Source organism: Centruroides sculpturatus, unplaced genomic scaffold, assembly GCF_000671375.1.
Source record: "Centruroides sculpturatus isolate CEXI.00-Female unplaced genomic scaffold, Cexi_2.0 scaffold55, whole genome shotgun sequence".
In the NCBI taxonomy this organism is placed as follows: domain Eukaryota; kingdom Metazoa; phylum Arthropoda; class Arachnida; order Scorpiones; family Buthidae; genus Centruroides; species Centruroides sculpturatus.
Window position 1 is genome coordinate 1,222,687 of NW_019384374.1, and position 21,735 is coordinate 1,244,421.

Below are 21,735 nucleotides of genomic sequence, written 5' to 3' on the forward strand. Positions count from 1 at the left end.
TTCTCCCGAATCGCAGGCATCCCGGAGACCACCGACTCCGGAAGCGGCAGGTCGACGGCGCCTCCCCAGGGGACCGACTCCGCCGCCAAAGACAACAAGAAGAACGCCGCGCCCGACAGTCAGGTAAACGCAGGACAGGCCGCGGCCGTCCGGGAGATTTCCTTTTACAATCGCCGCCTTTCTCTTTTTTAGAGCCCGAAACCTTCCGCCAGGAGCAAAAAGAACAAGAAGAAGAAGAACTGCCTAGACGACGCCACCTCCCTGGGTAAGTACCGCCCGGCCACCTTCTCTCTCTCTCTGCGCCCCTCTACTCACCCCCTCCCCACCGTTTTCAGACGACGTCTTCCTGCCTAAAGACATCGATTTGGAAAACGGGGAACTGGACGAACTGGAGAAGGAACTGGAGGCGTTTAAAAGGTCACTTCTCGTCTTTCTCTCTTTCTCCCGGCCTCACCGCCGCCCCCACTAACTTTCGCGGGTGTTTCAGGTTCTGCTTCAATTCCAAGCCGCTGGCCCGCAAGGAGAAGGTCAACGTCAACCTCAAGGACATAGTTCTGAAGAAGAAGTCTCAGTACGCGTCGTCGGGACCCAACGCCTCTTCCCAGAACCAAAAGTGTTGAACGCCGTCGCGGACGTTACCGATCTATCTATATCTTTCTCTCGACCGCATCCCATCGGACGGGAACCGCCATCACGACGAAGACGTATCCAGTAAACTGTTGATTCTGTCCTTTGTTATCTATCGTTTATTCGCATTTTATTACGGCAAGAGAATAAAAGCAGACTGATATGTATCAGTTGAAGTTAAAAAAACCTCTCTCTCTCTCTGCCTCTTAGGGGAGCAATTCTGTTGTTCGTCTTCGCTGGCATCTTTTGTAATTCTAAAAAATTCCCACTAAAACGTAATGATTTTTTTTACTTTCGTAAAAAATTCGAGACGAGTTCTAGTCGGTTGCACGCGTTTCGTTCGCTAGAATAATCGTCGAAGGAATTTTTGGAGCGACGTGGCGTTTTTTACAAGTCGGATTGGTAGAAAAAATAACTTCCGATAACGCCGGGCAATTTTTCGTCCGAGTTAAAAAAAAATGCATTTCTCACGCCATTCTGCCAGGAAAAAACTTCGACGTTTCCAACCGTAATTCGTAGGAAAAGTCGTAGCGTTCCGCTAGCGCGACAAAGACACGCCCTCGGGGTTTGTTCCCTTTTGCCGTTTACTGATACGGTCTATTTGCATTTATCGGATTCTAAAATAAATTCGAAACGTCACGCGATACTCCGAAATTGCCGCCTAAATCCGCGCGTAATTACTGCCTCCACTAATTAAACAAAGTAGACAAACGCGCGCATGCCGAGAAATCCACACAAACGCGTCTTTTCCAGGTCTCCCCCGGCCTTTTACGTCATCGTACGAGGAAATGGGACGCGCGTGGATCGAAGAACTTTAGTTCTAGATCGGCATTTTTTTCTACAAGATCAAACGAATTAGCATAGTTCTGTCCGCTTTAATAATTAAAGTTATTGGGGTGTTGTTAACGAGGAAAACGGAGACAATACCGTTGTTTTCTCAAGTACCGCCCGTGGGCATTTCTTGCCTATTATGTTACAGAAGCCAAGTGGGTCGGAGGAGTCCCCGTTTTACGCGCCACGGTTCTCTCGCGGATGAAGAAAACGCTCGTAGTGGGCGGATACTTTTTCGGACGGGGGAAATTAGGGTAGAAATAGGGAATTTCCCGTTAGGTGGCGAAAATCCGAAACGAACTTGCGACGGAAAACGTATTGTTAAAGAATTCCATTGCGCGAATAAATTATGTATGCGAACGAGGAGATTCCGGGAGTAATAGGGAATTTTCCCTCAAGAAAATCGCGACAAAAAGCCAACATTTTTATAGAAAGTGTTTCCTTGCGCCAACGAATTACGCCTTGGGGATTTTCAAACTCTTAAGTGCTAAGGGGCAAATCCGGTAAAGGCGCGGACAATCGGGCATTTGAAATTCCCGCAGAAACGACTCGATGCGTCGGTTACAAACGTCAACAGACTCGTACGGGGTTAAAGTAGGACGACGTCATAATTTCTAAATAAGTGAGGGGCACGGACTTTCCGGCAAACTTATCACGTTTTTCGCTCAAGAAAGCGTTAAATAGAATCGGAACTTCTAAAAGCGCCAGGGAACGTAGCGGACCCGGAAGAAGCGATACACGAAACGTTCTCACGAGGATTTTTTTTTTCTGTTGCTGCAGGTTTCTGCCCCCCGGCGAGCGACGCGTTTCGTTTCGTCTCCGCCAATCGACGCCGTCGCGCCGCGCCGAGCGGCTAAGGGGTTGGATTTTTTCCGGCCGAGAGGAGCCGAGGAAAAGTCTCGCGCAATCTTTTGTGCGGCATCGAACACGAGACAACGACATTCTGAATGCGTCTGCGGGACGATCCTTGAGGATTTCGTAGGATTTTTACTTGTCGACGCCGCATCGAAAATGGCAAACTGCGGAAATTACTGTTTACTTTTCTTAACTGTGGCATCGTTACTCGATCTCCCCTCCTCCTTTCCTTCAGGTAAGTGAATTCCTCATCCCTCTTCCTAGCCGGCCTCTGCGGCATTTTGACCCATCTAAACACGTGACCTAGCGCTCAAGGATCTCTGCCAAAATTTTACTCGGGGGTCATCCGGACATTTTTAAAGCAATTGAATAAATATGCCCTTCTAAAGAGACGCGCTTGGACGATTTCCTCGCTCTAGCGAGGTAAATGAGGCATCGAAAGTAGTACAGAAAGTGAGATTTTCTTAACTGGGACGTCTTCCCTATCTCGTTCGTAACGTTACCGTCGATGTTACGACGTTCGATACGAAATTTAATTTTCGCACAAATGTCTTCGCCGCCGTTCTGTCCAGGTTATTGTTCTACAAACGTTCGAAAATAGACCCATTGTGTGGTGGACACGATTAGGTATTAATTTTGGTAACGTAACGTCACGCACCCCACCCCCTAATCTAGTATTTTTACGATCTGCGAGTTCTGAATTGATAAATCTACGGGGATAACGAATTATCAGATCGTCGGTGTTATCGGGGTAACCGAAGAATCGGCGCTAGGTAGCACGAACGAGTTCGATCTGAGTGCGTTCTTGCGTGTAACAATTCTAATTATTTTATTGGATTGTGTGTTTCTTTTTGTATTTGTTTATGTTACGTAGACGAACGGGTTGTTTTGGATAAACACGACGACGATTTAGACAATAACTTTCTCTAAAGTTTCTTAACACGCGTGACGAATTTTCCTGCCTTACGTAAGACGAAAGCCATTTTTCCTTGGGCTTACGGACAAATTTACATAAATCTGGAAAAATAAGGCAGATGAGGTCATTCCGATTTTGTCCCTGTTTCGTGTTTAGTATATTTATAAACGCGCGTAGAAAGTTAACTTTCGGGGGTGTCTATAGGGAAAAAAACCCTAGCGATCAATGAACCTTATAGGGAAAAATGAGTAACCGGAGGGAAATTTTCATATTTAATTATTCACAAATATTAAGAGCTACATTTGTGTAGTTAATGTAGCTTAAAATTTAATTAATGGTTAGAGAAGTAACAAGCGGTATGCATGCTCATAAGCGGGGGAATGTCATTGCCATCTCTATTTTAAAACTATCTTTTTTTAAATGGTTAAAGGTCAGGAGGTCAGGATGAACGAACTTAATCCGGGACCGTATTGTTTCTGAAATCAATGAAGGGAGAAATAAGACGTAAAAACGTTACGAGTCGATCATCGAGTTAAGACGTTAACCGGACAACTATTAATTTCGGTTAGTAGTTACGCGGGTTAACCGGAAACGATGTCCGGCTATCCGGTTACACTGGTTAAAATTTGGCATAATTTATAAATGATCCGGTTGGGAAACCGGTACTTCTCTCGATTAGTTCCGTCAGATCCTGCCGAATTATAAAGTTATATAGGTTCTAATGGGATAATTAACGGTAGGAAGATGGAATTATGCCCGGGGAGTAATTCTCAAACAGAGGAAAATAGTTCGTTTTCTTATGTGGAACACCAGGAAAGTTTTGTATATTTACAGTTAAAATATATACACGAACGTCTGTCCTTTGTTATGAATAAAGTATAAATAATCGACTCACCAAATAATACAAAATTTTTAATATAGAGAGAGGGGGCTGGACGAAGATTTGTGCGCGACGTCCTCCACAGACCTAAGTGAACCGAAATCAGGCCGTTTCCATGCTCCCAGCATTAAAATTAAAATGTTACTCCGACTAAAAACTTGTTCTCTTCATTTGTAATTTTTAGTTTATAACATAATATATAATAATTACTGTAAAAGTTTTGCCTTTTCCTTCCTGATTCCATCATCACGTAAGACAATTTGATAGTTAAATTATGGTTGTAAACTTCCTTGCAGAAAAAAAATTCTTAGCAGTGTATCTAAAAATAGTAAACGTTAATAAACTATTCGAGATATAAGCTACTGTTATATTTATCATACATTTAATTGTAACAATTAGATTTTGCCTTAAAAATGTAAGATGTAGCTGCAGTTGAATCTGAGAATCTGTATTGTGTTTATGATCTTCATTTGTAGTTTTCAGATGGCTCTGCTGACCTGGCTTGCATGTTTCAGTCAATCCACTATTTCTCTTCCTGAACACTACACCAGTTTATTCTTCTTTCTTCCACACCCCGCCCAATCCAGTCATTTTCACTAAGGCATGTTTTTGTCATTTATCTCCCCATCTTCAATTTAAATACTCTCTCCATAGCCTCTCTTCCATCATCACTGTCGTGTGTCTATACCAGTGTTTCTCAACGGGGCAATATTGCCCCCGTGCGGGCGTTTTTCCATGTTGAGGGGGCAATTGGTAACAATTTATATTTTGGGGGCAAAAAACAATTTTCTGGGCAATATAGTAAAACATTATATTAAGAATAATTAGATATTTTATTCGATGCAGTACGAATTTGGCATTAGCCTTGGCCCTCGGTGTCGGAATTTTGTAGTGAAGGGGCGGTATTACGTAACAGTTTTATTGAACGGGGTGACGATTCGTTAGAGGTTGAGAAACACTGGTCTATACCATTTATTCCTTGTCTTTGCAATCCTCTCTAACCACTTTCTCGTTTCTTCTGTTAGATCATATTTACTCTTATAAAAGCCATTGGGTTGGGTTGATTTCCTTTGTCACTCATTCTCTGTCACTGAGACCCTTGTGTCAAGTGTTCATAAATATTAATAGTACTTGGTTCAGTCAAAAAGAAATCGGAATTTTTTTAAGCACATAATTTAGTATTTTTCAAAATATTTCCCTCATTGGTTTAGGCAAGTATCCCACCACTTCACGGGATTTCTTATTCCCTTTTCATAAAAACAATTTGACTGCTTGCAAACCCATTCCGTGATCCTCTCTCGTGGGTCATCGTCTGATTTCTTTAGTTAAGCATGACTAATCTCTGGACGGTTGGAAACTTCGTTGGCGGCGATGGACTGGATCAAGGTATTTGCTGTGGCAATTTTAGTGTCGGTTTGCCATTACGCATGTTGTCTGGTACCGATTTTCATCCTGCACAAAATCCCATGGCCCATTTCAAGTTGACAATGTATTCTTGTCTTAACAGCTACTAATCTACGCTGGATTTAACTTTCTCTAATGTCAGAAATTCAATGACTGAACACTGTTCTTCCTTGAATGGGCTTACACTGGTGTACATTATTTTCTGGAGTAGCTTATCTGTGCTGCTAACGTATGCAAAATATTAATAAACAATGTTCCTACATACCTGCCAAATTCTGTTTTCCCAACATAAATGCTTTATTTTTAAGAAAATAATTCCGGTTTCTTTTTGACCAAGTAATTTACTAATGCCCAATTACGTCAGAAAACAGTGACAGGCTTGTAGTAACACAACAGTACAGACTATGGTAAGACCATAGTAAATAATCTAATGCTAACAGTATGCTGTTTGATTTTGCAGAACGAAGACGAGTTATTTATTATAGTCTCCCGCGAGGAAAGAATCCCGCCACGGTCAACCCGTCCAAATTATCATCCATCTTGTCACCACTTCTGAAGGGAAGAACTACTACACCATTGTCTCCGAAAAAAGAAAGCAAGACTCCAGATATGACAAAAGGGCAGAGCATCATCATCTTTTATCAAAATTCGGATAATTTCCCATCGGTGAAATCAAAAAACTTTCAAGATTTATTTTCTAGATTTCTGACTCGTCAGTTTTCAAATAGGATGATGATGATTGTCCCTGCTGGTGGTGGATCATCACCTTCTATTAACACCACCGCTAGTACTAGTAACAGTACCAATACCAATACCACCACCACTACCACTACTACTACTACCACTACTACTACTACAACTACAACAACACCTTCCCCTACAACTACAGTCAGAAGTACATCCTCATTGCCTCCAACTCCAAATACTTTCAATACTACTGCTATTATCATGTCTCAAAAGGATAATTTGACTCTTTCTGATCCTGACTTGTCATCATCTGTTTTAGAACCAGTTCAGCTTTCAAATGACACTAGTGACAATCAGACATCCTTAATGAATGAAACTAATATTGTGCATTTGGAAGCAAACCACACTGCAATGGAAACGATACTGGAAATAGCCAATACGACGTCATTTGTGCAGCCAAATCTAACTACGAAACGACCGCATACTACTAAAAGTAAAAATCACACGAGTGTCCAATATTCTATATCCACTTACAGTGTTAGCAGTTCAGACAATTCAGAAACTAGAACTTATTCTTTTGAACCAAAAAGACTGAAACCGCAGGAAGAAAGTAAAATTAAAATGAGAGATCCTGGATACATAATTTTCTCTGCATTAAATCCCAATATATCTGATGTACTTCGACCTGTCTACAGAGGAAGTAATGACGATTCAAAAGTGAGTGAAGAGACACAAACTTCAATTTCTGTCAGTGTAGATAATTCTGACAATACCTTCTCAACACCATCTCCAAAAACTTATGTATTAATAGAAGATTTCCAAGGGGAAAAATTAACTAGGAAAGCAACTAAGAAAACTAATCCATCTGATAAAAGTCAAACACAAACAAGCCACGAATCAAAGAAAACTGTTGCAGGATCTCTCAAAAATCTCAGACATTCTAATTATCACATAACAAATTATACTTATGTAGCAGATGAAACTACTGCCGACAGAAGGATGTCGACATCAGATTCCGATATGAAAACATCCGAAACAGAATTTCTCCCGCTCACCGACATAACTTTCTTCAACCCCTTCCCCGCATTCAATTCGGACGGTGATTCATCAGAGGATCGTGGTGGTTACGGAGGCTACTCTGAAGACCGACCGGGACAGTATTATCATGCTTCCGAAGCTAGAGAAAAAGATTACGGAGTATTGGGAAGTGGAAATTTTGAAGTCGTAAAAGGAGGTATATATAAAGAAGAAGAAGGATCCGAAAACAATCTCCGCTACCACCGTGCTAATCCAGAACCCTATAACAATCATGGATACCAGGAAGACGAAGCCCAGTATGACTTTGGTCCGTTTCAGTTTCGATTATTCAATGCACTGTCTGAAAGAAGACCGGTCAGGATCTTACCTTCAAACAGAGGGTTGAGATTTGGAAGCTCACAGCTGATACCGACTACAGCCGATCTGCTCGCAATGGCATGATTTTCTGCAATTTGAAAAAGAAATTGTAAGTTCTGAAATGTTAAGTACAGATTTGAGTTGGACAATTACAGATCAGTATGTAAAAGTTTTTAAAATTTATTAAAGCTTTAATATATTAGTGTTTTTATTAAATCTATTTATTACAATTATGTATTGCACTTAACTGCAAGGCATCTGTTATTTGTTGGCTTACAAAATTGTCTCAAAGTTCTTCCAGTTGTCATACATTGGTTTAAAAGTTTCCAAAAATATAACAAAATACAAGGATGAATGAATAAGCAGCACAATACCACATACCTGTATTTGTACTGGATTTACACTGTTTCTGTAACTAGTTTCCTTTCATATTATCTTAGGATGAAAATACAGATAAAAATTAAATTTTATTGCATTTTATGTGTTATAACAATATTAATATACTATTTCTGGTAAATCTAATCTGATAAAACAACTTTTAGTTTTTTGAATAGAAAAAAAAAAACTGTTACCTGTAACAAACAGGTTGTATTTCTCTAAAAATGGAATTTGAGAAAATAAATCTACAGTTTTTCAACTGTTATATAACATACTTTGAAATAAGCGTCTATTGATTTTAAAAAAGAATTTAAAATATTTACAGATCTATTACATAATGATGAACTTAATGCTAAAAGTAGTATTCTGAAAACATAATTTAATGAAATATGTTTCAAAATATTGCAAATAATAAAACAACAATACTAGATAAAATAAAGTCTTGTAACACAACAAAAAGCAATTTTTAGATAATAATAATATTGCAGCTTGAAGGAAAACTGACTTCTTTTAACAATTCACTTAATATATGCAAAAAGTTTTAAATTAGCTTTCTAGATATAAATAGAAGAGGTTAAGGGAAAAAATTGTTTATCTTGTATAAATCTTTCTTTTGCAGGGACAAATATTCAAAACTGAAATTGAATAGAAATGGAAACCTGTGGCCTATATTTGCATATTGTCAAATCAGAGAAGTGCATTTTATATTCAAAACTGTTTGATGCTGATTAAAAAGCAACTGTAGAGTGATGTTATGCTTTAACGCATGATCAATATATTAATAGTTTTCAGCTCTAAAGTTCTTCCAGTTCATTATAATTGGCAAATAAATGTATTTTACGTGCATGTAAAATACATTATTTAAAAAGTGCTATATTTTAAATGAACAGCTGAAAAGTTTTGACTCATTACTCTGTCACATACAAGAGTTATTGTATCTGAATTTGTAAAATGATAATGTTTTGGTCTTGTGTAAATTAATAGGAAGAAAAAGAAACAGTTGCAGATTTCATTGCTAGGTTGTGTTCTAGGTATGCTTGACTTCCTGTTTTCTTCTATTCTATCATTGCTATTTCATCACATTTTATGGTGTGTATGATCTCTAAACAAGTACTGTACCTACAGCTTGTTGGGAAATAATTTTTCTAACTTTACTTTTAGCCTACTCTATAGAGTTCTATGTACTGTGAAAGAACCTGTATAAGTTGCTGTAACCATTTACAATAAACACATCAGCTATAACAAATTGCTTTATATCATGCTTATTTAATATTCAGTAAAACAATATATGAAATTAGAAACATGAGTTAATACATTACTTAATAATTTTAATAGTAAATTAAAATAGTGTTAACTTGGACATGATTTTATATTTTATTAAGCTGTGTGAGAACTGTTGCTTAAACTTAGAAATCCAAAGACACAACACATTTAATATACTTTTTGATAGTACATCTGCCTATACTATACAAAAAAGATAATACACAACAATTGGATGGTATATTTATATCTCAATGCTCTCAATCAATAACCACACATAATTGGAAAGTTATACAAAACAAATCATACAAATATCTTAAGAATTCAGTCCTTTATTCAAACATAGTAGTAAGCAACTGAAGCTGAACCATTAAACTGGTTTGAAAATATTTTTGATTAAAATTTTTCTGGAGTTTTCATAGTGTTTGTATGATTTATTTCCTCAATGCTCTGCTATCTCCAATAGAAATCAATGTTTAGCCTTTCATGATATGCCAAAGAATCCTGTAGTGCTGTGCTAATTTATACAAAGATTTAAATCTTCCAAAAAATTAAGCAAATACTCAAAAATACACAGTTGACACTAGGAGGACAAGGACTTCATTATAATAGGTAAGTAGGTTCCTTTTGCTGTTTCCCTCCTTATAAAATGATGAGTGCATTCAAGCTGCTTTCACATTTAAAGGTCTTAATCAACTTTGAGGCAACACCTTTAACTATTGCTACTGAAATGAGTCAAACACACTTGCAGCCTGTTGTAACCGATGTGTTTATTGTATGCGAATACAGTAATTTCTATAGGTTCTTCAACAGTACAAAGAACTCTATAGACTAGGATAAAGGTAAAAAAATTACTTCTAAGTTAGAATAAAAACTTTCCAATGGGCTACGGTTAATTGTTTAGAGATCAAACATTGCAAAACAGCAATGATAGAAGATACTAAACAGGAAGTGAGCATAACTAGAACTGTTTGTTTTTTCTCCTATTAACAGAACACAGTAGTTCTTAATAATATATATATATATATATAACATAAAAATAGAATAAAGTAGATTATTATATTTTTCAATAGCAAGTATCAAAGGAATGAAAACTTTATAATTTTTTAATTGATAGAAACACAATAAATCTTTAAAGAAGTTTTCCATAGTCCTTCAATGTTTAGAAATGTCTTTTAAAATGTTTAAAAAAAATATTCTTAAAAGCATACACAATATATTTATATTATGATAAATATTACTATTAATTCATCAATAATTGAATTTAAATACATACTAATTTGTTTGCTTATTAATTCCAAGAAATGATTACAAAAATAATTGATATATCAGTTATCCAATAATTGAAAATTCATCTATAATTAAAACTGAATAAGCAAAAATAACTTTTAATAATCAAAAACTGTTTCAAGTAATTTCATACAAATGAACACCACAGAAAACATAATTGAGGTTTGCAAACCTTCATAAAAGAGAGATGAAATTTTCAATCATAAATCATCATATACTGTGACAAAAAAAAAGGATGCTTTGAAACACATTCTTATTAAATATATCATTAAGAAATTAACTTACCCATAACAAAAGACTTTTAAAATAGGAACAAGGGCTTATTATGATAATTTTTATTGTTGTAATTATTTTTTGGCCTAATTTTTGTTGAAAAATTCAATTTTTGTAAATATTACATATACTATATCTCGTGTAAAGTCTTTTGTCAAAATATTCCAATTTTTCTGCATTTATTTGCTTCCTAACAAATGAAGAAGTGCTAGAATCATTTTGCCAACTCCATCATAAATCTCGTGGAAATTCGGCGTATCATACATAAAGGCAGGAGTGGTGACCACCAAGTTATTCTTGTCGACAATGACACCGTAATGAAAAGTTAAAGCAACATAACAATTAAAATAATAATATTGAAAAGATAAATTATCATTATTAAAAGGATATATCAACATTGGTATTATGATGTATAGCACCCCATGATTTCACGGCTTCGACAGCTCCGCAATAGGGCCATTTTCCAGAACCGTCATCTAAAATTTAAATTGCATATTAATAATTAAATTGATTTTAGAAAATAAATCATATAAAAAAAAACAGAGATCTAAAAATCTCTTAACACAGTTTTAAGTTCTCTAAGATTGTTATAAAATACTATTTATTATGCATCATGGTTGAATGCATGGATAGTTAAGTGTATCTCAATGTAATTTTTGACTTTTTGTATTTTACTTGATATGAAAAATAATATCGCTATAATTGATATAATGAATGTTTCAGAATAAATAGTCATACTTTCCTTTTAGTTTAATGTTGTTTACTTTTTAAAGCTAGTAGATATATAAAGCCAGAAAGAAAAAAACTACAGGGAAGATTATGGAATTACCTTGCCATTTTTTTTTGTCAGTAAAGTACACAATATTTGATTATTAATAGATAGAACTAAGTGATAAACAAAATGGATTGAATTCATTGACTTGTTTTCTCCATTCCAGTGAATTTAGGATGTTTGTATGTAATGTATGGGATAACTCAGTCAACATTCACAAACAAGTTTTAGTGACTCATGGAACACTTTAAGAACAATAACATTCTAAACTTTAAACAGCTACGTTCATATTATTATTATAACAAAATAATAATTTTAAAAAAATTATCTCAAAAATTTGCAAGTTTTGCTCTTTTACTACACGGTAGGAAAATGAACTATATTATAGCAAGTTAATATAAATAAATTGGTTTTTGCCCTTGGTTTAATTAAATTACTGTAATTAAAAACCTACTAATGTGAGGTAGGAATAAGGACTTATCACACCAGTGATAATAAACACAAACACCCAGGTATCAATGGAATACATTTAATAAAATGAGAAGTGGTGTACATTAAAAACGATTAAATTAACAATTGACATGAAATAACCAAAATGAATTTTGGACTATTTCATGTCAATTGTTAATTTAATCGTTTTTAATGTTCTCATTTTATTAAATGTATTCCATTGATACCTGGGTGTTTGTGTTTATTATCACTGGTGTGATAAGTCCTCATTCCTACCTCACATTAGAAGGTTTTTAATTTATTTAATTATAGCAAGTTATTACATTTCAATTAAATTTGCAATATTAAAAAGCTAAAGTCTAAAGCTTAATTAATTTAAGTAATAAAATTATCATATTAATTTAAAAAATTAAAAATATTTTCATAATAGTTTTTTTAATAATATATCCTTTCTTAGTTTTTATTATTACAGTATTATTATTATTAATTTGGAAAATAATTTCATAAAATTACCTTTATCTTGCCCTAATGTGATCTCTACTTTTCCTAGAACTCTGGCTGCTAGAGTAGGAGCAATGCAGCAAAATCTTCAAGAGATAATGATAATTTTTAATATGGTATAAAAACATATGTGATAGTTATGAGAAAGAATTTTTTAAAATACTGACGCAAGTGGCTTCTTGGATGCATGAAATTCTTTTATAACACGAGCTACTTCTGGAATAACTTTACAATTTGCACCATCAACGGCAAAAGTTGATCTAGTTTCAAAAACTCAGATATTACTATAAAAATCATTGATGTTAAATAACATTTCATAATAAATTTTTAATTGTATTAATGTAATTACATAATTGTTCTGAATCTTAATGCAAAAATTTTTACTTATACAAAAGTATGCAGAAATTTTTCATTATAAAACACAATTAAAATAATTTTATATTTACGACTACATTTAAGAATCTTATGAAATGCATTTTTTCTTTTACATTTCTTAACACAATCTTGTAAACTGAAAACTATACTAATTTATATTGAAACTACAGTTAATTGAAATTTAATGTGGTAGGTATTGTATTTATCTAATGTTTTAGAATTATATCAAAATGACATTAACAATATTTTAACTCTGAAAATGTTAAACGTTTTAACATTCACTTTAAGATATTTCTAGAATTCATCATTTATGGCAGCAGAAAAATTGTTTTGAAAATTTATCAAATAATAATTTAATTTTTCATTATTTTCATAATTGACCAACTTTTAATAACTACCATTAAAACTTTTAAACAATTAATTGGAAATGTTAATAAAAAAAATTATTATTCAAAGAGATATTAAATCTAAAGTGTGAATAAAGATATTTATTTTAACAAAAATAAAACAAAAATTTTTTATAATTTTATTTAACTTAATCTAAATTGTAATTACTCTTCTTTTATTCATTTTAAATCATTTCCATTTAATTTATAACTGCTACATAATTTATTATAAATACAGGGTGGTTATAATTAAAGTTGCGCTACTCAGACCTGTCTAGAGCCCGTTCTCGTGGACATATATATACATTTCATCGAAATATGGACCATGGAAAATGTAAAAAAAATATTTAGTTCAAATTTTTACCACTAGGTGAAAAAATGGCACATGAACAAGAAACATGCAAAAGGTTTTTATTCACAACATTTGTTCAATGTGCAATCCATTTGCATTGTAAGGTGTTTTGAACATGTAACTGATGCAAATGGATTATATATAATACTAGCTGCAAGGACCCGCTTCGCTGGGTTTTTATTTGTATGTAATATAGTTTTTTATATATATATAAAAGGCTGTTTTCTAAGTAATCTAGAATCTAGCTTCAAGGACCCGCTTCGCTGGGCAAAAAGTAACGATAGTGAAGATTAAGATAATTACATTATAACCAATCTTATCCGTTTTCACAGAATGCAAGAATTAGGTCCCTCGTTTCCAGACTAATTAGAGAATTTTTACACGAGTCTAAAAATATGTTCGATTTCCCGAAAAAATGCAAAAAACCGCCTGTAAACCTTGCATGCCGCTTTATATTAACACTTCCATTGTTAACACTTCCACTGTTGACACTTCCATTGTTACACATCCTCGAAGTCAACCACTTACAACCCCATATCTCCTACATCCTTATAGCACAGAATGCAAGAATTAAGTCCCCCGTTTCCAGACTAATTAGAGAATTTTTACGTCTAGTCAAACGAACTATTTTCAATTAGATCAATTTTCTGAACGTTTACAATCGTTCTATAATCGAACCAATTCGAATTTAAAATGGTTCAAACATTTTTAAAATCGAAATAGAAAATCTTCGAAGTCAGCCACCTTAAACCCCATATCTCCCGCACCCGCACCCTTATAGCTATCGAGATGCAACCACCATAATGCACGAATGGAGACTTGGGGCTACCACCACATACAAACACCATTCATGTGCGATGTATAGTTTTGGCTGAAAAGTGAAACATAGGGACACACGTGTATTTGTATATATATATATAAACAGCGTGATACAAATATAATAATAATAAAATATAAATATAATCTATCTATCTATATATATATAGAGATTATATTTATATTTTATTATTATTATATTTGTAATTATATAAATATAAATATAAAAATGATAACTCAATAGATTATTTCAAAGGTTTAAGAAGTAATGCATCGAATATAATAGAAAAGCTGATTAGAGATTTCACGCTGTTTGAGTAACAAAAGCTTAAAAAATCGCTTTAAGTGGGCGAGTCGATTTCCTAAAATTTAGTGACAAACGCAGTAGTGTTGTATAGCAACTAGCCAAATAGCTGTCAGTTCGAATTTGGTATTCTTTGGGATAAGTCGCTTGATCGTTACTCACGGTAAGTACGTGTGATTTTCAGATTTCTACTAATGTGTATATAAACAAATGCGTACTAATTATATTTTTATTAGTTATATAAACCTTATTCACTTTATTTGAAATTAGTAGAGTTTTTAATATAATTTCTTTGGTTACCTTTTGCAGAGATATCAGAATATGGAAAAGTATCATTACAAGCTTTGTCAGAAGTTTTCTGTAAATCCATCTTCACCAGCTGTCAAGAAAAAAGCAATAAAGTGCGATTATTGCTTGAAAAGATTTACGCAGCAGCAAAATTCGTCTCAGGTAAATGAAATCATATTATAATCATTTGATATAGTTTATAAATATATTATGGTTTACAACAGTAACATATACAACGGTTTACGTGTAGAAAGTTATCTAATTGTAAATGTGTTTATTCGTAACAATCTTTTTCAAATATATTTTATTATAATAACGTTGAGCCTAAGTTTTGTTTACATTTTTACAATATTCAACTGATTTGTCATATTTCCACTTACTTCTGAATATTTTGTGGTAGTTAAAATTCATATAACTATTTAATTACTTTTCATTCAATAATCCTACTCGTGNGATTTAACATCTCTGGTTGGTTTGATGGTAAGTAATAATTATGCCTCTATTGATGTCATTTTTCCACTCTATTTGTGGAGTAACTCCTTTGGTACTTATTAGAATACTTTGCTTCAAAAATTTTTTAAATTATAAATTTACAATAAATTATAAAATTATTCTTTAGATGCTACTATATTAATTTGCAAGTAACATTCAGCAGTGATGGCATCAATGATTGTATAACATGATATAATTTGATAATGCCAGGAAATGTTGCTGGACTTTCCTGGCATTCTTTGTTTTCATCTCTAATAATTGCTACAATTATCTTTGAGTCTTCAGATTTACACAAAACTACTAATATGAATGATTACTCATAAAATGGAGGTCATTTAACTATTTTTAAAATACAGTAGAGCGTCGATTATCTGAAAGAATTCCAATCGGCAAATTTAAATTTTTGCCAGTGCTGTGGCGCTGCAATCTTTGGCTATGTCTTGAGCTACTCAAATATTTTACGTTTTTGATACTAAATTAACATCTGAAGTATAATTTTTTATTGTTTTTATATTTTTCAATATATTTATTTTGTTCGTACAAAATAAAAAAATAATTTTTAACGATACAATAGTCTTCGTTAGGCTTAATTAAATTAATTAACATCGACGAAAATTCAACACAAAGTGACACACAACGGAGAAAAATTTTCAACATGGGATAGGTTAATATATTTTTTCATATGTAATCGGTTATCCGAAATATCGATTTTCCAAACAACCCCGGTCCCCAATTGATTCGGATAATCGACGCTCTACTGTAATAACCACCACCTCTTCAATATGTAATAATATTTTGGTGAAAATTTGATGAAAATTATGATTAATAACAAAAATATATATTTCAAAGAATTTCATATTAAAATAGTTCATATTTTTATCCCAGACCCAGATGGAAAATATCAGCTTCTTAAAACTATTTTATTGATATTAATATAAGTACATATTGAAAGAAGTTGGAACAATTGGTTTATTCTATCAAAAGTTATAAAAAGCATAAAAAGACATTAATATTGGAAGTAAGGGAAATTTTCAAAACAAATACATTTATTTTTTGGTAAATAAAAATTTATATAAGCAAAAAACATTTTGTAATTCCGGAGCTTTTTGAGATACGGTCCCCTTATCCCCCAAACCAATGATCCAATCAATTTTCCTGAAAATTTCTAGAAACATTTCCCCTGATACACAAACAACTCTGAAAAATTTCAGAAATTTTCAACAAAGGCACAGGAGTTATTAAGCTTCACAGTAGGTGAAAAAATCATGCTCCCCCACACACACAAACATCCAAACATACAGAAAAAATACTCAACCTTTTTTTTTTTGCATTTTTTGACATTTCAAGGACCTGAGTCCAAAATGTGAAGATCCATCTTGATGGGGATCATTTTTTGACCAATTGCTATACTTTCCCTCATTTTATAACCACCAAAAAAGTAAAAATAATTCAAGTTTGAATTTTAAACAGCACATTTTGATTAGTGAAATTAATATGTATTACACAATAATTTGTTAAATAATGTCAAATGTAACAAGAATTTCTGAAAAAAATTTTTTTATATACTTTAACATTCTATAAGACAGTAGATTAAAAATATATGAATTTTATTTGAGTTTTTATTTTTATGGATAATTAACAAAGATTAATGGTTTTAATTTTCAAGTAAATAATAATTTTGTCATTACTTTGTGTTAAATTTCTTTTTAAAACTCATTCAGAATTTTATGTCTTTGGCATTTTAAAAAGTTATAACTACAATTTTAGAATATAATAAAAATTACTTACAAATTTTTTGCTGCTCCAAATCCACCAGGAAATACTATAGCATCATGATCAGAAGCTTTCAATTCACTTAAAGCCTTGATTTTTCCCCTAGCAATTCTTGCTGATTCAACTAAAACATTCCTATTAAATTTTGTATCAATAAATTTAATAATCTTTAATAACATATTATTTAGAAATCAAAATGAATACAGTTTTTAGATTATTACTTTCAAAGAGAAGCAAATCAATATATCAGGTTGTGAAGGTGAAATTTAGACATTTTGATAAAATTTATTGCTAAATAACTCAACAACAGTTCAACCTGGTAGATAATCACCATCAATATTGATCACATATCACAACCTTTGCTGCAAACTTTCAATCTGATGGGGATTTCTTTGAAGAAAGTCTCAAATGTTGGATATTTTCACTGAACTGTATATTGGCAATATAGTTCTGCAGGGTACAAAATAGATGGTGTCAGTTGGCACCAAGTTTGGACTGCAGGATGGAAGAGGCAGAATCTCCTGGCTTTAAGGTCATCTTTGCTCTATGTGCTGGTGCTTTATTGCAGTGATATTGGACTTTGTCAATTTTTGGAGTGTATGGGATCATTCAAGTTGTGCTAATTTTCTGGTGGTCAACCATGGATTATCACCTACTAGGTGCTGGAGAATGTCATTATCAAGGTGGAATCACTATCTGGAAGGGGTTCATCCTGAAATGAGAAATCTGCATCCTTGAATTTCTTAAACCAATTGCAGCAGATCTGCCTGTTGGCTGTATTCTTGCCAAATGCCTTGCAGATGAGATCATGAGCCTTTATTGCATTGAGGCCAATTTTGAAGTGATAGAGCAACAGCATATGAATGTGTTCTTTTGAAAATTTCATATTGTCAGACATTGCTCATTTCCAATGAACTATGTGATGAAACACTCTGATTACTCTATTTACATAATCACATTATATGTTCTATAAAATTTTTCCAGTTGTTTCTAAAAAAATCAATATGTCTAAATTTCACCTTTACAATCTGATAGTTTTTTAATATCAAAGTACACAAAACATAGATATTGAGTTTTCAAAAGGAATTGCAAATTGTTGTTAACATGAAAATCATCTTAAATTACCAACTCACTATTCCATTACAATCTAAAAATTGTTGTCTATTTATTAGAAATATTTCAATAAATAACAATAAATCATAGGTAAAAATGAAACTCTTGCTGATATCAGTATTTTATTTAATCACTATCAATGAGTAGCTTATGATAAGTAATCTATCAATGAAGTGGAAAAAAAGAGTATAATTTGTCTCACTGCTACTTCAATTTTAAATAAAAAAACAAGATAAAAGTTTTCTTTGCAATTATAACTTTGAGATGTTTTTGACTGAATAAAATCAAAATTTCACTGAAAATCAAATTGTCAATCAGATGTTTTTGATTTTATTAGAAAGTCTGTAACCATAAAATACAAAACTACACAACTAAAATACAAAAACTATGCACTTTTTTAAATGTAGAATTATCATTTATAAAATTAACTCGATAACTGAACAGTATGATCAGAAAAAAACAAAATAATTAACATATATTTTGTATGTTTTCTGATTATAAGTTCAAATTTTATAATAATACTAGCTTTGCATTAATACGTGTGCCCAGCATTGCTTGGGTTTTTAATGGATGTGAAATTGAAAGAGGATGATAAAAATAATGGTCCTAGTAACTAAAATGTGCATTTATTTATAAAAGATCATTCTCATCCCATTGCATAACTTTAGTGGGTTCAAATTTGACAAAAGCATTACTGGTGCTCCAACCTATAGCTCAAGGTTATCAGATGTAATCCAGCTGATTCCAACGAGTTTAAAAATTCCACTGGGTACATTAATGCCTGATCTGTCTCAAAAATGGAATTGATGGACTCATATGTTGTATAAGTTCCTGGAAGTTGTGCCTGCATATGTAAATTCAGTTTGGCAATGCATTTGTTTTAGATACCAATATTGGTCTCTTCTATATCCATTTGTAGTTTATGTAGAGTTATCAAATTAGTATCCAGATCTTCAGTGAATTTTCCATCATTGAGATGCAAAAGTTATTTAGAAAATTCTCTGCAGATATGTCTCCCAATAGATGGATCCTCATATCCATTGAAAGGCACACCTTTTTAACATGATTATACAGTAATGATGCCTTTAGGCAGGCACAAAGTAGTCAGCAGGCAAACCAACAATCCAAAAACAATCAGCCTTTATTTATGATTTTTGCCAACAGATGATGCTACATCTAAAGGCAGAAAGTCAGATGTGGAAGAAATATACCACCCCAATATTTTGGAGTAGTATATAGCTTAGTATTGATTCTAGGATCTATGTAATACTCATACAAACTTTGGTCTAGATTGGTTTAAGAGTAAAGATTTGTATAAAGGGCAATCCAACAAGAATTGATTTTTATAAATATATATAGACAGTAGTTTAATTAAATAGTAACAAATTTGCATACAGATTTTTCATAGCACTTTTTCCAATGAACTACACCTTTTCAATTTAAAATTCAGAAAAAGTAAATTCTATTTCAGAAAAGACCAAGTGATTTTCACAAAAAGTTAACATCAATGTTGTCATTGCCAGCTCCAGCATTCTAAGCTGTGTTAGAATTTTTGAGAGTAACTGACATTAATTCATTAGCAAACTGAGGCTTAAGGCAAGTTTAAAACTTGAAAAATTAACTAGCATCTCTGGTCAAGCAACAACTGAAAGATAGCATTATAGATAAAGTTAAAAAGATGCTTGTTGATACGTAACAGAACTGTTGCCAACCAAGAGATGCCAACGAAAGTTCTGCTATATTCCAATGCAGTAGTATATAATTTTAATACTAATGTGAGGATCCGAATCCAGACTTTCAGTATATTTATATCATTTGTTCATAATATCACATCATAAATAGTTATATTTTCGTTAAATAACTGTCAACTTTTATACCTGGGAGCTAAACATCTGTTAAGTTCTCAGGCCTAATAACAACGCTTTCTCATCACCTTTTGACCTAATATCTCGATTTCAACATTACAACATTGGAACAGAACAACAAAGTGAGTCAGTCGTCGCCCTTCCCTCTTGGATTAAAGTCAGCAAAATTTTCCATGTGTCAGTGACAATTTCTGTGCTCAATCAGTACCCTATCGGATTTTTCCCATTACTTTCCATTGTGCCTAGAAGAACTTTCTTGATCCAGACCAAGCCAGCGATCAAAATCCTCACCCTCAAGATCCTAATCTCAACCCCAATCCANAATAGGAACAAGGGCTTATTATGATAATTTTTATTGTTGTAATTATTTTTTGGCCTAATTTTTGTTGAAAAATTCAATTTTTGTAAATATTACATATACTATATCTCGTGTAAAGTCTTTTGTCAAAATATTCCAATTTTTCTGCATTTATTTGCTTCCTAACAAATGAAGAAGTGCTAGAATCATTTTGCCAACTCCATCATAAATCTCGTGGAAATTCAGCGTATCATACATAAAGGCAGGAGTGGTGACCACCAAGTTATTCTTGTCGACAATGACACCGTAATGAAAAGTTAAAGCAACATAACAATTAAAATAATAATATTGAAAAGATAAATTATCATTATTAAAAGGATATATCAACATTGGTATTATGATGTATAGCACCCCATGATTTCACGGCTTCGACAGCTCCGCAATAGGGCCATTTTCCAGAACCGTCATCTAAAATTTAAATTGCATATTAATAATTAAATTGATTTTAGAAAATAAATCATATAAAAAAAAACAGAGATCTAAAAATCTCTTAACACAGTTTTAAGTTCTCTAAGATTGTTATAAAATACTATTTATTATGCATCATGGTTGAATGCATGGATAGTTAAGTGTATCTCAATGTAATTTTTGACTTTTTGTATTTTACTTGATATGAAAAATAATATCGCTATAATTGATATAATGAATGTTTCAGAATAAATAGTCATACTTTCCTTTTAGTTTAATGTTGTTTACTTTTTAAAGCTAGTAGATATATAAAGCCAGAAAGAAAAAAACTACAGGGAAGATTATGGAATTACCTTGCCATTTTTTTTTGTCAGTAAAGTACACAATATTTGATTATTAATAGATAGAACTAAGTGATAAACAAAATGGATTGAATTCATTGACTTGTTTTCTCCATTCCAGTGAATTTAGGATGTTTGTATGTAATGTATGGGATAACTCAGTCAACATTCACAAACAAGTTTTAGTGACTCATGGAACACTTTAAGAACAATAACATTCTAAACTTTAAACAGCTACGTTCATATTATTATTATAACAAAATAATAATTTTAAAAAAATTATCTCAAAAATTTGCAAGTTTTGCTCTTTTACTACACGGTAGGAAAATGAACTATATTATAGCA

At 32.8% G+C, this 21,735-nt stretch overlaps 3 protein-coding genes across 7 annotated transcripts in view; 2 read left to right on the plus strand and 1 right to left on the minus strand.

Moving 5' to 3' along the window:
- Positions 1-813, plus strand: part of LOC111616502 — a 122,832-nt gene extending 122,019 nt beyond the window's left edge. For all 4 annotated transcript variants that reach the window (XM_023357909.1, XM_023357925.1, XM_023357931.1 and 1 more), the window contains exons 17-20: positions 17-123; positions 193-265; positions 336-417; positions 488-813. In XM_023357909.1, coding sequence (XP_023213677.1) covers positions 17-123; positions 193-265; positions 336-417; positions 488-620 — 395 coding nt within the window. In that variant the 3' untranslated portion in view covers positions 621-813. The remainder of the gene's footprint in view (positions 1-16; positions 124-192; positions 266-335; positions 418-487) is intronic.
- Positions 814-952: 139 nt separating this feature from the next.
- On the plus strand, positions 953-7,706 carry LOC111616533 (cell wall protein DAN4-like). The gene is made up of 2 exons (XM_023357942.1): positions 953-2,548; positions 5,974-7,706. Exons 1-2 carry the CDS (start codon positions 2,470-2,472, stop codon positions 7,677-7,679), a joined length of 1,785 nt encoding a protein of 594 aa, XP_023213710.1. The 5' UTR covers positions 953-2,469; the 3' UTR covers positions 7,680-7,706.
- Positions 7,707-7,785: 79 nt separating this feature from the next.
- The window catches only part of LOC111616567 (ES1 protein homolog, mitochondrial-like), a 41,959-nt gene continuing 28,009 nt past the window's right edge, over positions 7,786-21,735 (minus strand). The window contains exons 4-9 of one of the 2 annotated variants that reach the window (XR_002755275.1): positions 17,321-17,440; positions 12,687-12,779; positions 12,532-12,605; positions 11,187-11,272; positions 10,809-11,110; positions 7,786-10,740 (exon numbers count right to left, since the gene is read on the minus strand). Coding sequence is in view for 1 of the 2 variants with exons in the window: in XM_023357969.1 (XP_023213737.1) it covers positions 10,976-11,110; positions 11,187-11,272; positions 12,532-12,605; positions 12,687-12,779; positions 17,321-17,440 (508 nt within the window). In the remaining variant the exon portion in view is untranslated. Of the gene's footprint in view, positions 11,111-11,186; positions 11,273-12,531; positions 12,606-12,686; positions 12,780-17,320; positions 17,441-21,735 lie in introns of both variants that reach the window. The other variant, XM_023357969.1, reaches the window with a different exon arrangement.